At 43.9% G+C, this 16894-nt stretch overlaps 1 protein-coding gene across 8 annotated transcripts in view; it reads right to left on the reverse strand.

Moving 5' to 3' along the window:
* Positions 1 to 16894, reverse strand: part of CREBBP (CREB binding protein) — a 676455-nt gene that overhangs the window by 489483 nt on the left and 170078 nt on the right. For all 8 annotated transcript variants that reach the window (XM_033962544.1, XM_033962542.1, XM_033962548.1 and 5 more), the window contains one exon: positions 7638 to 7880. In XM_033962544.1, the coding sequence (XP_033818435.1) occupies positions 7638 to 7880 (243 nt within the window). The remainder of the gene's footprint in view (positions 1 to 7637; positions 7881 to 16894) is intronic.

Below are 16894 nucleotides of genomic sequence, written 5' to 3' on the forward strand. Positions count from 1 at the left end.
GGCTATCCCAGCTATTCTGTTAGCAATTTTTAAAAACCAAATCATTCTCCAAAAAACACTCATGTAAATGAAGTTGGCGGACAGTAGGGAAGACTCGCTAAATTTGCATGTGCCCATGGCTGGTGATGGCGATGGGCATATGCGCAAAATAAACACAAAAAGAAAAAAATCCAAACACACAACAGCAGGAAATATGTCCAATATCTCTAGCTGCCAACCATCACCCCTCCCCCCCCACCTGCAGCGGGAGAGATGCCCATTCTCTCCTGCCACAAACAACCTCTCTCCCTTACCCACCCACCCCTGCAACAGAAGAGATGCCCATTTTCTCCCACCGCCTAGCACCCCCCCCCCCCCCAGCAGACGGAGACACACCCATATGCCCCTTCACTTCCACTGCCACACAACAACCCCCACCCCTGCCTCCAACCCCTCTCCCCCTTATCTTGAATTAGTTGGCTGAACAGATGGATGCCTACTTCCTCCGGCCAGCTGGCCTGCCTCTTCAAAATGGGCCTTCCCCTCCCTGGTGCATCCTGGGATGTACTGGGGAGGGGTCTGAGGCTCAGAATGGCCAAGGTTGTTTAAGGCCCCTCCTATGGGGGAAATGGGGTCGGAGGCAGGTGTGGAGGGTATTATGTGGCAACGGAAGAAAATGGGTATCTCTCCTGCTGGGGGGGGTTGCTTAGCGGTGGGAGAGAATGGGCATCTCTCCCGCTGCTGGGGGGGGATTGTTTGCAGCGGGAGAGAATGGGCATTTCTCCTGCTGCCAGGGTTTTAAACAGTGCTGTCACTGTACCAGCACCCCTGGACCACTCGCTAATTTTTTTCGCCAAAAGTTGATGCCACTCTTAGAAAATGGCTCAGCGATTTTAAAGAACCCACCGGAATACCCATTTTAATGTTAGAGTCCATTTGCATGGCAGTGTCAGAGACTGCTAGAAAGCTCGCTAAAGACAGAGGTAAGCCATTTTGATAATCTGTCGTTAAAATACACACAGGCTAAACCGTCGGAAACCAGTTTAGCAATTGCATTAAAGTTTTGAGAATCTGGCCCTGAGTTTTTGTCATTATGTGGGTAATGTGATGTTTCTCCCACGTGCCACGTGATGAGAATAGGGCCTTCCTGAGTTGGGAAAGAGTGAGCATTACGAGGTTGGAGCATCTTCTGAAGGAAACTAGAATCTGATGTCCCTGGAGCTCGTTAGCAATAGGGTAGGTTCTGGTTGGGGTATGCAATTTGCTTATCAATTGCTACATTACTAGACCAGGGCTCAGTGCTTGGACCCGTGCTCTTCAACATCTTTATAAACGATCTGAACATAGGTACAATGAGCAAGGTGATTAATCAAGGAATGGGCATCAACATGGCAGATGAGGTTTCAACATGGCCAAGTGTAAAGTGATGCATGTCGGTAACAAAAATCTCATGCTGGCAATTTATGTTCCTGTCCACTGTGATTCTCCTGGCTGGGTGGTGAATTCTGTTAGTAGTTGAAATAATTGGAATTGGGGAGATGTTGTTTGCTGCTGCCTTCAAGTTGGTTAGGAGCAGGATGATCAGTAGGATAGTTTGCGTTTGTTTTTGTGTTGTAGGTTTCATTGAGAAAGATAGGAGGTAGGAGTTGGTGGGAGTGCAGTTATTGGTGGTCTTTTGGGGTGGAGAGGTTGTTTTTTTCTCTTGGGAGTTGTTGGTGGCAGATGGTTGGGGTTTTTATGTGATTGTGTGTGTGATCAGTGTTGCAAGGGCCGTTAGGGGTGGAGCTGGTCTCCTACACCTAGCCAACTCCTCCCCTTGCGGCTGCTGCAGTCAGGCTGGGTTGGGGCAGCTCCCAATTCAGTACTGTTTCTATAACTGAACCGTATTACATTGTATTTGGTGTGTTTTTGGTTGACTAAAAATTTTATTGCATTTGACTACAGCGTACTGTGATTTTTCATGACTAAAAAATGGTACTCCTATTAAGCGCACATTCTGTTTAAGTGCACTTGGCGATTCGGTCCAAAGGGTATGCACTTAAGCGGAGTCAACTCTACTGTATGAACATTGATGGTAGAGTGAGAGGCATGATTCAGTAAAAAAGCTGGTTGATCCTGCTTTGAGAAAAAAGCAGTGAACCATTCATAGCATTTTCCAATTTTCTGCTTCATTGGTTAATATGGAGAAAGAGAATGTCCAGAAAGAAAGCAATTCACTTGAGTGTGAAGAAGCACAAAAGCAGACACTCTTCCTCTTCTTAATTTTTGACTAAATTTTTTTTTATTTATTTATTTTTTTTTACATGGTAGGGAACCTAACTTTACAGGCTCTACACCCATGTTTCATTCTCACACTAGTGCTTGTGATATGTAGAAAAGACTTATGTTTTTCATGTTCAAGTGTCCAGACAACAGGAAAAAAATCACCTTACAAGCTCTACACCCATGGTGGATTCCTGAAGTAATATGGAAAGGTGGTTGCAATAGGGAGCGATGCCTTGATAGAAAACTGGATTCGGTACTTTGTAGCCCCAAAATGCTTTGCTTAGGTAGGCCTGGTACTAATGAAAACAGTCTCTAGAAGCAGGTCAAAAAGACTTAGCTGGTTTCTGAAACATAGATGAAGCCTCACAGTATCCCAATGAAAAAACACTGATGTTGATGCAGACTCGATGTGAAGGGCATCGATGCTTCAAAGATGATTGAAGTCTGAGAAGGAATATCACCATCAACGGAAACAAGAACATTGATGCCTTTTGGACCCAGACTTACGCTCCAAGAAAAGCAGTGTCGCCATCTGTAAAATAACATCAAATTCCCTTCTCATGCAAATCTGCGCAGCGGAGTCCATAGGAAAATAAAGTTTAAAGATTGTTAGAAATTAAGAAACTAGAGTTGGAATGCTGTGCCAAGGCAAAGGGCAAGTTCAAATCTACGCTGTATTTTTGATGAAAAAATTTTGGTGCCCCAATGAAGACCTTCGATACCTCAATGCAGAGCCTCAATGTGAAGAACATCGGTGTTTCGCTGATGATCGATACTCCAATTCAAAGGATCACCGATGGCATCGATACCTTATGAAAGCAGAAGGAAGCTCAGAGGACAAGCGTTGCTGTCAACTTGAGGAACATCAATGCGAAGCAGAGCAACGTGTTTGACAAGAGGCTGAAGTAGTACCCAATGAATATAAAGGGGAGAACGATGATATTTCCCGATGTCTTCAGTACTGCTCTGATGAAAAGGAACGTTCCCCCAAACTGCAGCCAATGTGATGCTCTGTTAAGAGTAAGTAGGTCATAGTCAATGTAAATGATGCGAAGCAGTGCGTATAAAGTCATTGACCCTGGAACAAATATCCTGCACTGATACTTGAGACTGTGGGTATCCATGGTGCCACAGGGTGTCGATGGATGAGAGACATCAAAGAGGATGCATGCCCCAGTAGGACACACAGCCTGCACAGAAGGAGAAATGTCGGTGTTGATGTGGAAGTATTCCTCAAAGATGTACACCCATACCTCAGGATGCAGGACCAGAACCATAGGTGTCACCTCAGTACTGAAGAAAAGACTGCTACTGAACTAAGGCTCGATCTTGAACTAAGGTTCATCAATGCTATGATGTAAGAAGAGCTTGGAGAAGGTACCACTGCTGAATATGAATACACTTAGCATGGATCAATACCGATGCAGATCAATGCATGAAGAGGAGGCACCAGGTCCATATAACATCAAATGGTGTTGAAGGTGCCACAGATGAAGCATGAGTGCCTGAATAAGCGATGCGCTTCAGAAATGACAACTTGTTATCGCCCATAAAGCCATGCATCAAATAGACTCAATACTTAATTGGCCGAGTGTCCCTTGTGATTAATTTGCGTTGACATGGTTGAAGAATCAGTTACAGAAAGGCATGCATCAAATAGACTCAATGCTAATATGCCACTGATGCAAGTAGATGGTGGAATCCATGTCTACCAGTACCAACAAGTCCCAGTCACTGGAAGTCTGACTCCAGACCTATTCTGAAATAAAGAAACAAGAGAAGAAAACCTTTGACATTCATCAATAGTGTTAGTCTTCCTCTAATATATATCCCTGGAGTCAGACGCAGTCAGAAAGGACGTGCCGGGGTAGTAGCAGAAATAAGGCTAAAAATCCATCAATGATCATGGAGGAATTAAGGATGGAAATTTGTGTGAAGGCCGCTGAACACCAAAAAAAATTTGAAGATAATCCAACATTTCTTTTCCCTTCTACTTTTCTTCTTTGTTTGTTTTCTAAAGAAAAGTAGAAAACGGATAGAAGAAAATATTTGAAATAAAGAAACGGGAAGGCAACACAATGTAGTAATATAACATAATAACATATATCTAAACTAAACTAAACTAAGCCTTAAGTTTATATACCGCATCATCTCCACGGAAGTGGAGCTTGACACGGTTTACAAAGCTTAAAAATATAAGAAGAGAGGGGGGAGAGAGTTTACAAGAGCATATGAAAAGAGGGGATGTAAGCAGGAGAAGAGATGTTATATGTTAGAGAAAAGCCAGGTTTTCAATTGTTTTCAGAACAGTTGGAGGGAGCCCAGGTTCCGCAGTGGGATAGTGAGATCGTTCCAAAGGCCCGTGATTTTGGAGAGGAGGGATCTTCCCAGTTTACCTGCGTGGAGGATGCCATGTAGAGAGGGGAAGGATAGTTTATATCTATGGGCTGATCTGGTGGTAGCAGGCGTCAGGGCGAGGAAGGATAGAGGGATTAGGGGCGGAAGGATGCCATGAATTATCTTGAAAGCCAGACAGGAGCATTTGAAGTGAATTCTGGAAAGTACTGGGAGCCAGTGAAGATTGGTAAGTAAAGGGGAGATGTGATCAATTTTGCGTTTAGCAAAAATCAGTTTGGCCGCAGTATTCTGGATAAGCTGGAGTCTGCGAAGACTTTTTTTTGTTAGGCATAGATAAATGGCATTACAGTAATCCCCGAGTTTGGATAAGATGATGGATTGTACAAGGACGGTAAAGTGTTTTTGGTGAAAATAGGATCTAACTTTCCTCAGCATGTGGAGGCTGAAAAAACATGATTTTGCCAAGGAATTCAGGTGATCATTGAGGGAGAGGGAGGAATCGATAGTGATGCCGAGGACCTTGCTTGAGAACTCAAGGTGAAGAGCAGGGCCTATGGGTAGAGCGAAGAGGGTGGGCAGGTGTACTAACTTTGGGCCGAGCCAGAGTAATTTTGTTTTTGTTTCATTTAATTTCATCTGAACAGAGAGGGACCAGGCGTGAAGTCTCATTATGCATGAAGTGATGTTCTCTTGGAGGTTTGTAAGGTTCTGATCTGTTTCGAGGAGGATAGGGATATTGTCTGCATATGTGTATATTGTTTCAAGGGGGGATAGTTTGAAGAGCATAGGGGATAGGGGAGAACCCTGTGGGACCCCACAGGATGGTGTCCACGAAGCGGATTTGGAGCCGTTTGTGTTGACAATGTAGAAACGTGCGCGAAGGAAGTTTGAGAACCACTTTAGGACAAAGGAGTCTATTCCTATCTCAGAAAGTTGGTAGATTAATAAGTCATGGTGCACGACGTCAAAAGCCGCGGAGAGATCGAACTGTAGGAGAACAGCAAATTTGTTTCGGGCATGTAGTTGTTGCACCTTTGAAATTAAGGAAACTAGGAGGGACTCGGTGCTGAAATTGGGCCTAAATCCGAATTGGTAGTGTTGGAGGATGAAGAATCTCTCTAGGTAAGAGGAGAACTGGGTAGCGACTATGGTCTCTAGAAGTTTTGTTAAAAGAGGGATGTTAACTATGGGGCGGTAGTTCGATGGTAAGGAAGGGTCAAGATTGGCTTTTATCAGAAGAGGGGATAAGGCAATGTGACCCATTTCTGTGGAGAACAGGCCCGATAGTAAAACTTTGTTTATAAGGTTTGTAAGGGAAGAGATGGCCTGCGCTGGGATGTTTTCATAGAGGTAGGATGGGAAAGGATCTAGGATGCACTTGCAAGATTTAAGTTTGAGGCAAAGTTTAGAGATCTGGGGCTCGGATACATGTTCGAAAGTAGTCCATGATCTGTCAGCAGGGATAGGGTCGGAGTCTTTTGGAGGAAGAGAGTTGTAAGAAATAGCTGGGGGGAACGAACTCTTTATGGTAGTGATCTTCTCGTTGAAGAATTTGGCTAAGTCATTTGGAGATGGGAGGGTGGGAGGGGGAGGAGTCGTTTTTAGAAGTTAGGTTTCGCCAGATGTGGAACAGTGTACTGTTTTGTTTTTTTGATCTGGAGATTTTATCTCCATAGAAGTTCTTCCTAGCTTTTTTTAGTACGGAGTTGTAGAATTTGATGTTTTCTCTCCAGGATTGCCTATCTGAAGGGGATTTCGATTTTTTTCCATCTTCGCTCTAGGGCCCGACATTTCTGTTTTAATTCCCTGTGGTATGGGAGATACCAGGGGGCCTTGTGAAAGTAGGAGATGGATTTAGTGGCTAGAGGGGCAAGAGCACAGTACGTGGTTTCGGAAAGAGTCACCCAGTTGTGCCAGATTGCGTCTGGGTCCGTGTGATTGGGAAGAGGAGGGAGTTTGTTGAGAAACTGGGACCAGAATAGTTCACTAGTGATTTTTTTGCGGTAGGTGATGGAGTTTGTGGCTCGGGAGGGGTACCAAGGACTGACATGAACACAGGGAGGCAAAAAGAGCCTAGGAGGTGATCAGACCAGGGGACATGTTCCCAACGGGTCTCGTCAGTGGAAGTTTTGTGCTCAGTCAGGTCAAGAAAGCTGATGATGTCAATGGAGTGCCCCTTTTCGTGGGTAGGGGTGGGCAGTGGGGCAGTGAAGCCTAAGGAAATGAGGAAGTCTTTGAAATCAGTTGTGTCCTTGTTGGTGTTGTCCTCTAGGTGAAGGTTTATGTCACCAATGATCAGTAGTCTTTAGAATTTTAGATAGGCCCTTGTTATGGTCTCAAGAACAAATTCAGAGGATTTATTCCAGGGGGTGGGTGGGTGGGCGGTAAAGTAACAGGATGCTTAATGGGTGGGGATGAAGTTCGTCATTTATTGAAGCTAACATGAATTCTTCTTCACTCCACGGAAAACAAAAAACTGACCCACGCAAGCTGGCGTCAGACAGGAAGGCACTTACGCATCTGCAGTGCAAACAGCCTAAAAGCTTGCAAAACCTTAAAGTGATACTACACTTTCCACTGTCTATACCAGGGCTCCATGGATGACGTCACCCATATGTGACAATATGCTTGCCTGTTTGTCTAAGGATAATGAAGTTTTAAAGTAACTTTGGAGCCAAGTTTAACTTTTGATGCTTAAAGCAAGCTTTTTTTTGTACAAGTTAATAAATGTAACAAATTTTTAAAAATAAAAAATCAGTTTTTGGAGTTTTTTTCGTTTTTAGAATTTCAGATAAAGGATCATGCACCTGTACAGTGAAAGAATACAAAAATAACAAATTAGGAAAAATGCTACACAACTATCTATTTCAAGTTGGATGTTTACAAAACTGAATCAATTGGGATAAGTTGTTTTTAAAATATATTACTATTTTGACAGCATTACTGATGATTCTGCATTGTGTTACTACTATCCCTGAAAACCACTTATTTCTGACTCTTTTTGGGATTCAAGGTTTCACAGATTGTCAACTTACCAATTGTATTTATAGTCCTCATTTGCTGGTGAACTTGAGGCTGTGGTGGTTGTTGGCCTGGTACCTGAGGCTGTAACTGTGTCTGTGGTTGGTTGCCATAGGGCAGACCTAGAGCAGCATATGCTCGCTGCATGGAGCTGGGATCAATCGGATTTGGGCTATTTAAAGCAGGAGTAGTTTGCTGGCCTGCTCCCACTGAGCCAATTGGATTCTGTATTCCACTAGTAGGAGACCCTAGAACAGCTAAAAGAAAGATATATAGAAATGATTATTTGCTTATAATAGTTATACATTTATATTTTGTTACAACTTGCCTGGAACAGCCATATGAACACATATCAAATTTAAGAAAATTCTAGAAACTGAACAGCCAGTACAGGAATTCTATCCTAATGGAAATGATACATAATAATTATTTTCAATCAAAATATAGTAAATGGGAACAGTGAAATAGTTCTTTTGGAGATGATATATGGCTCTTATTACCTTTTGAGTCCCAGTATAACAGTGTCTCTCAAACTGTGTGCCAATTTTACTTTATTTTTTAAAATTCCTTTCCTAAGTATATACTAAAATAGATTTCACCAACATATAGCTGATATTTTTTTTCAAAGAACATTATATACACTAAGAACTTTCTGCGAAAGTACTTCAGAATGTACTATCATCACTAATACCCTCTAGAATACAGTTATACTACCAGATCCTCAACGGCACCACTTTGGGCTCAAAAGTCTTTCACTGCCCAAAGCTTTACATGTTGTATCGTCACTGGATCTTTTTGATTTACTTTAGGTATGAAATAATATTTCCAACTTGCATTGCATTAACTTTGTATTTTAACAACTTTAAAGTGAATATTTAGCTTTTATAGTCTCTGGCTAGGGATACTTTCACCAACATGCTTCACAGGTGCTTTATCAAGGTTTAACCCCTAGTACACTTACAGCAGCTCTCATGACCATGTGGTTAAACCTTGATAAAGAACCCATGAAGCATGTTGGTGAAAGTATCCCTAGCCAGAGACCATAAAAGCTAAGTATTCGCTTTAAAGTTGCTAAAATACAAAGTTAATACAATGCAAGTAAGACGCACCCACCCCCCGGTACCTTTTTTTTTTAATTCTGGTGGTCCAGTGCTGTATTGGCAGGAACTTTCTGCGCTCCTGCCCCTCCCTCGCTGGATGCCTGCCTCCTTGTCTCTTGCGGCAGAGTGGCGCACAAGGTGCGAGCTTTTCACGCTTCTGCCTGGTCCCGCACCGCTCCCTGAATGGCTGCCATCAGTTCTCACGAGTCCCACTCCTGCCGTTCTGCAGCGCTGAACCACCAGAATTTTAAAAAGGTACGGGAGGAGAGAGCTGTCTACCACAAGACCAGCCCTGTGCCCTGTCCCGGCCTACCACTAGACCACAAGTGAGAGTACAGAGTACAGGGCAGGGTGGTGGGGCAGGGTACACCATTTGATTCAGAATTTTTTTTTCCTTGGGTTTTTCTCCTCTAAACGTAGGTGCATCTTATGGTCAAGTGATTCTTATAGAGCGCAAAATATGGTAAATCAAAAAGATCCGGTGATGATATGACATGTAAAGCTTTGGGCAATTAAAGATTTTTGAGCCCAAAGTGGTGCCGTTGAGGATCTGGTAGTAAAACTGTATTCTAGAGGGTATTAGTGGTGAAAGTACTTTCTGCAGTATATTCGCAGTAAGTTCTTATACTAAAAAGATGACATGCACATCATGTACACAAGAGTCTGTCAATGTTAAAGCATCCTTATGCATAACTGCCCAGAGAAGCATCATTCTTTGACATGATTGGTCCTTGAAAACTAACAGCAAGTAATTTTAGTTTTATTTTTATTATTTATGCACTAGTTATCCTAACTAGAACAACAAAGCAATCAACACTTTGTTACTGTCTGGATCTTCTTATCTTTGAGAATTTGGATTTTTAGTTCTGACAGAAATTAAATTGAAAAAAAGAGAATGACTGCAGGCAGGGGGGATGATGAAATGCATGTTTGCTTTTCAACTATAGAGCCTCATTTTGAGTAAATTTATACTCAAAAACAATCATCCACAGCATTGATTAGCAATTATATTCTATCTACTTTTAGTTTCACCATTGTTACAAATGCCTATACACAGCTTAAAGAACTTTAAACAAATAACTCAAATTTAATTCAAGTTTGAAAGACACCGCAATATATCTCACTGACTCTGATTAGTAACCATAAAGAAATAGGAATGGACGTGTCCACTTCAGCAGTTTCTAAGCCACTGCAACCACCACAATAAAATCTGGCCAGTCTGATATGACATTAGAAAAGAGGCAATGGATTAAAAGGACTACCTTAAGGATGAATGAAAAGCCCATGGAAAGAAGAACATACAGAAAGGCGGAAAAAATGAAAGCAGAGAGGGGACAATGACAATACAGAAAGATTAGGTTCTTACCTTACTAATCTTCTCTCTTGTAAACAGGAATGGTAGTCTTGACCAGCAGGTTTAAACCCTCATTAACTGCAAGGGTTGTGGAGAGCCCACCGTTTTGTTTTCATGCTTTACCTCCCATCACTCTAGGATACCTCCCATCAGCTCCATCTCCTCAGTCGGTACCAAAGCTTCTAGTGAGTACTAAAGGGCATACGTAAGAGAGGGGTGTAGCAAAACACCCCGAAACTACATAAATCTGTTCTGCTCTAAATATAAACATTAAACAACAACACTTTTAAACCACTACTAAATGAAACAAAGGTGGAAACTGAAGGAGTCACTTACCTGTGTGCCATCTCCACTAATATTTATTGCCTATTATTTACAACGAGTCTCTTATGAGTGAATTTCGCTTTACTGCTGACCCTACTGGGCAGGTGATAGAAACAAGACATCTGACTAAGCAGGCATGTCTGAAACACAAAGCAGGCTAGCATACATCTGACAGGGTGGGCATCATGACTACCATTCCTTTTTATAAGAAAAAGAGATTATGTAGTTACCCTGGTACGCTCTTTTCCAAGGGATAAGTGAGACATTCTAGACCAGTGTTCTTCAACCACTGGTCTGCAAAAATTTCATGCTGGTCCGTGCAGGGCCGGCAGGTGCCTTGGGCCCGAGGAGATCAAGGGGGCCTGATGAGCTGGATACCCGCGTGTCTCCCTCCCTCCTGTGCAGCACCCGATGTTTTGCTTTTCTCTTCCCAGCCTCCAGACCACAGGTGTCAAACTCAAGGCCTGCGGGCCGAATTCGGCCCGCCTGGCTATTTTATGTGGCCTGCGGTACGATCGACGCAGTGTTTTCATTGCCGCCCCAGGTGTTATCAGAAGGAAGGCTTCCGGTTGAGGCACGGGACAAGGAGCTGCCGCACGTGGCTTTGTGAATACTGTGGCAGTGAGGAAGAGGAAGCCAGCCAGAAGATAAAACCAGGGTCAGCAATGAAAACGCAAATCGCAGTGCAGGCAATATAAAATGGCCAGGCAGAAGCAGGCCAGAAGATAACACACCCGCCAGAGGGAGGCACCTAACTGAGGCACAGCATGGAGGGAGGGAGACAACAAAGGTAGGTGGGATTATTTTATTTTCAATTTAGTGACTGAATTGTGTCAATTTTGAGAATTTACATCTGCTGTTTATATTTTGCACTGTTCAGGAAGAAATGCATTTGTTTCATTTTCCCTGGGGTTGTACAGCATACAGAATATTGAATCTTAGGGTTTCGTTTGTATATATTAGTACTTTTAGTTTTTGGTCCCATATTTGCATAGGGGTTATCTGTGTTCTGGTAGGATGAAACATTAACATAGAAACATGACAGCAGATAAATACCAAATGGCCCATCCGCAGTAACCATTATCTCTTTCTCTCTCTGAGAAATCCCGCATGCCTATCCCAGGCCCTCTTGAATTCAGACACAGTCTCTGTTTCCACTACCTCTTCCGGGAGACTGTTCCACGCATCTACCACCCTTTCTGTATAAAAGTATTTCCTCAGATTACTCCAGAGCCTATCACCTCTTAACTTGATCCTATGCTCTTGCTCTTCCATTGTGCACATAAGTTCTTCACCCCTAACTGTACCGTTCCCCTCTGGCTTTTGCAGCCCAAATGCATGACCTTGCATTTCTTAGCATTAAATTTTAGCTGCCATATTTCAGAGCATTTTCAAGCTTCACCAGGTCTTTCTTCATGTTATTCACACCATACAACATGTCTACTCTATTGCAGATTTGGTATCAACCGCAAAGAGGCAAATCTTGCCCTTCAGCAATATCATTTATAAAAATGTTAAAAAGAACAGGTCCAAGAACAGAACCTTGAGGCACACCCTTTCCTCAGAGTGATCTCCATTGATCACTACACTCTGTTGCCTTCCACTCAACCAGTTCCTGACCCAGCCCACCACTTTGGGACCAAATCCCAAGGGCACTCAGTTTATTTATCAGATGTCTGTGTGGAACACTGTCAAAAGCTTTGCTAAAATCTAAATACACCACATCTAGTGCACATCCTATATACCAGTGGTCAGCTCGCGGCTCGTCTAGAGCAGGGGTGCCCAACCTGCTTCCCTTCCCTTTCTTTCTCACTGCCCTCCCCCAAGCCACCGTCATTGGGGAACAGGCTGTCACCATTGCTGGGGAATAGGCTGCCACCACTGCCATCAGGGAACAGGCCGGCGCCAAGTTCCGAGCTCTCCCTGCTTCCCTTCCCCATAAAGAGGATGCTGAAGCGAAGGGCCAACCAACGATCGCCACCCAACGTCAATTCTGACATTGGAGAGGAAGTTCTGGGCCAGCCAATCGCTGCCTGGTTGGCCTGGAACTTCCTCTCCAACGTTAGAATTGACATCGGGTGGCGAGAGTTGGTCGGCCCTGCGCTTCAGTGTCCTCTTTATGGGAAAGGGAAGCAGGGATTGCTCGGAACTCGGCAGCAGCCTGTTCCCCAATGGCGGCCTTAGTTTATCATGGTATCAATGATTAACCCACTTCACCTAGAGATGATCCTATATTCATGTCAGTATATATCTAATATAATAAAATGGTAGGACGCGCATGCGCACTAAAAAAATCGTGTTCCCTGATCCCGTCACGGAAACACGAGTGCGTATGCGCGCCTACTACTTCACCACAACCTGCTCTCCACCTCGCGCCGCTACAGGCCCCACACTCGCAACTCACACATCCGCTGCAGCCTAGCAACTCCGACCACAACCTTCCCCCCTCAACCGCCTAGGAGCTGCGGCGGGGGCTTTCAGAACAGAATATGATTACCATGTTTCTTTAGGCAGCCCCGGTTGTTTACTTGGATTCAATGTCAGCATTAGGGTTCGCCGGCCGCCAGAAGAAGGCCGCCGCAGCCTCGCCGCTAGGTAGGGGGACAGCAATCGCGCTTATGCTCAAGCCGCCGCCACGACTCCTCTCTCGAACCGCACCAGGATCCAGAGAGGAGCTGCGGCGGGGGCTTGAGCATAAGCGCCATTGTTGTCCCCCTACCTAGCTGCGAGGCTGCGGCGGCCTTCCTCACCCGGCTCACATTTAATCCAAGTAAACAACCGGGGCTGCCTAAAGAAACCGGTGCTTGGCCCACCAAACAATTCCTGCCGTTGCTGAAATTTGCCCCACCGTTCCTTCCCTTCCTCCATCAGGTCAGTTCAGCTCCGTCTATGTTAAAAGCAGCTGCTTTGAAATTGGAGCCCTGCCGCCACCATAACACGTTCCCTCTGCCGCGATCCCATATGTCAGAGAAGGGGCGGGACCAAGGCAGAGGGGAACGTGCTACGGCAGTGGCAGGCCTCCGATTTCGACGCGGCTCCTTTTAACATTGGTGGATTCACTGCACCTCATGGAGGGAGGGAAGGAAAGGTGGTTGGGCGCTGTTGAGCCCCTCTTTGCCCTCACACCCTCTCCTAACTGCTCCCTCCTGTCTCAGACCACTGGGGGGAGGTGCCTGTCTTCAGCTGCCGGGATGGAGGGAGGGAAGAAGAAAGAAGGGGCCCTGGCAAGCGAGTTATCAAAAGCCAACCATAGCCTGGGACCCCTACATGATATGAATAATGACCAGACAACAAAAGGTAAGAAAAATAATTTTATTTTCTGTTTTGTGATTATAATATGTCAGATTTGAAATGTGTTTTGAGGGAGGCTGCCGCTGCGGCTTTGGACAGAGGGGTACCATTTTCGTGGGAGCCGGCCTTCGGAGAGGCTTGGGACACGGGGACGGATGCGGGAGGAGATGCCACTGCGAAGGGCTTTGGTGGAGGAGCCAGCCAGACCGCGAGTGTGGGGACGTTGTAAGCACGGATTGGTCAAGGAGCCACCGCTTCCGAGGCTTTGAAATTGCTCTCCCACCGTCACTCCCTCCCGCCCCGGCTCTGCCTCTGCCCAGGTTCAAAAGCAGGAGAGGCGGTCATCTAGCACCCGTTAATCTAACGGGCTTAAACACTAGTCATGTATATTCTTAAGCTTCAGATTTTTTTTTTGTTTCTTTTCTTTTTTTTTGCGTAGACATTTAGATGATGATCAAGTGCCCTGGGTTTAGATGCATCTCTTACATTTCTGCGAGAAGCCATTCCTGAAACCATGATGGGAAATGGGATGATCAAAATCTGACCACTTTACATGCAGAGAATGCCTGTCAGGGCAGCTGCCTAGAAATATGACAGGTAGAAGAATGAGCCTCATCCTTTTGTAAGGCAGTTTTGTAGAACAGACCTCACTTGATAACGGGCTGAGTGGCAGCCTATTCCCCAGTGGCGGTGGCTTGGGAGAGGGGACAGGGAGACAGAAAGAAAGAAGGGAGATGGGAGACAGACAGAAAGAAGGGAGATAGGAGACAGACAGAAAAGGGAGAGAGAGAGACAGACAGAAAAGGGAGAGAGAGAGACAGACAGAAAAGGGAGAGAGAGAGACAGACAGACAGAAAAGGGAGAGAGAGAGAGAAAGAAGGCACAGAGAGAGAAAGAAAGAGAAGGGTGAAAGAAAGAAAAAGTTGGGGGAGGGAATGAGATCTGGAGGAGAGGAAGCATAAAGTAGGCTGAAAGAAGGGAAGAAATATTGGATGCACAGTCAGAAAAAGAAAGTGCAACCAGAGACTCATGAAATTACCAGACAACAAAGGTAGGAAAAATTTGATTTTCAATTTATTGATCAAAATGTGTCCATTTTGAAAATTTATATCTGCTGTCTATATTTTGCACTACGGTCCCTTTTTACTAAACCGCAATGGCGGTTTTTAGCGCAGGGAGCCTATGAGCATTGAGAGCAACGCAGAGCATTCAGCACAGCTCCCTGCGCTAAAAACCACAATCGCAGTTTAGTAAAAAGGGACGGGGTATATTTGTGTATTTTTGTATAGTTGTTACTGAGGTGACATTGCATAAAGTCATCTGCTTTGACCTCTTTGAAAACCCACGGAATATAAATGATAATTAACATTTTCTCTGCGTACAGCGTGCTTTGTGTTTTTTTAAATTTTATTATTGGTAGATCATTTTGACTTGGCCACAAAGGTGGGGGGGGGGGAGGAAGGGGAGCTGCTGAAAGACATCTAGTAATCCTTGCAGGCTTGACTGTGCAGGGAATTATTTTTGTAAAATCATGTTTTGGTATGCGACTGGCATTATTTAAACTTTAATTTCTATGAATGAATAGAATGAAAATGATATAAAATTGTTTGCTTGTTTTTATGTGTGTGCGCTGAAGGGAAGTGGAGAGAGAGTGGGCAGAGGATGCTGAAGGGAAATGGGGAAGAGAGAGTAAGGAGAAGACGCTGATTTATAAATTGACAATTGTATAGACTATTGTTTCTTTTTATACTTTAATATAATAAATTCAGTATAAAACTATTCGAGGCTTTTGTGGATGGGATCAGATGGTTTGCGGGGTTTGGGTCCAAGCCAAATTTTTTCCCCGTGTCATTCTCTAGGATCTGCCACGAATCGATTTCGACTACGTGCGGGCGAGCAGGGTGTCAGTCGGGTTGACGTAGCCATCGTAGCTCATGCGGGCACGGGGTATGGCTCTCAAAAAAAATCTTAATTGTTGTACTGCTGGTTTTGGCTCTTTTGACTAATGAGTTTGCCTACCACTGCTCTATCCAATTCTTTGGTCACCCAGTCAAAGAAATTGCTCAGATTTTTTTGAGAAGCATGCAGTGTGCTTTGTGTAGTTTATTTTGTGGTTAACCATTATGTGTTGTTAGTAAGATTATATTGTGTGTATATATGAAAAATGAATGGAAAAAACAGTGTTAGAATTAGTACTATTATGGGGGTGGGGACTGGGGCGGAGATGGGTGGGATCTGGCCCGCAACTTAGCCTGTGTTTTGTATTTCGGCCCCTTAATGTGATTGAGTTTGACACCCCTGGTCTAGAATGTCTCACCTATTGCACTGGAATTTAGATTTATTTTGCATCACTGAGACTTGGCTAAGGGACAGTGAAGAGACATATTTAACACAATGGTTACCAACTGAATTTTCCAACTCAGTAGCTAGACTGCAAAGAAAGGGAGGGAAGTTTCAATAATCTTTTCAAATATCCTTAACGTACCTCAGCTTAGTGATGATTTGCTTTGCTAATCACAGGGCTTTTTTGATTAAACTTGATTGTGTCCCTTAATCCATCTCTTATTGTTCCACTGCCCACTAGCCTTACAAAGTTAGGCTTTGGACACACTGTTCTCCACAATTTTCAGACATAGTAGTGTTTTTACAATCTTATCCTAGATGACTAATATTCACTTGAATAACCCATCTAGGCCCTATGATAGGTACTTCATGACTTTTATGCATGATTTGGATTTTATCCAGTGCATCATTATCCCAATGCTTACAGTTACATACCTTAGGCTGAGTTTTCACATTTAAGTGATCACTGATTCAGTCTATGAGCCCTGACTACTCTTCTGCTTTCTTGAACAGATCATTACTTAGTTACTTTTAACATGGTTCCTTTCCCATTGATTTCTATTCAGAATTCCTTCCTCTCTAGGGGGTTGGAAAGGGTGAACTTTGATACGTTAACTTCTCTCTTCAATGTCATGCCCCAGGAATTTGATTTTGTCTCTAGAACATCAAGCTGCATCTTGAATTTCGACACAATTCTCCTTTAGCTACTGTCACACCAACCCATGTAATTCACTATCCATAAGCACAAATCTCAAGGGTATCATGATAGTGTCGGTTTAAAAAAACAAACAAACAAAAAACAGGTAAAACGAGCAGAGAAGGCATGGCAGACAAAACAGATCTGCTGCAACCTTAACTC

The sequence above is a fragment of the Geotrypetes seraphini genome, chromosome 11, assembly GCF_902459505.1.
Source record: "Geotrypetes seraphini chromosome 11, aGeoSer1.1, whole genome shotgun sequence".
NCBI lineage: Eukaryota > Metazoa > Chordata > Amphibia > Gymnophiona > Dermophiidae > Geotrypetes > Geotrypetes seraphini.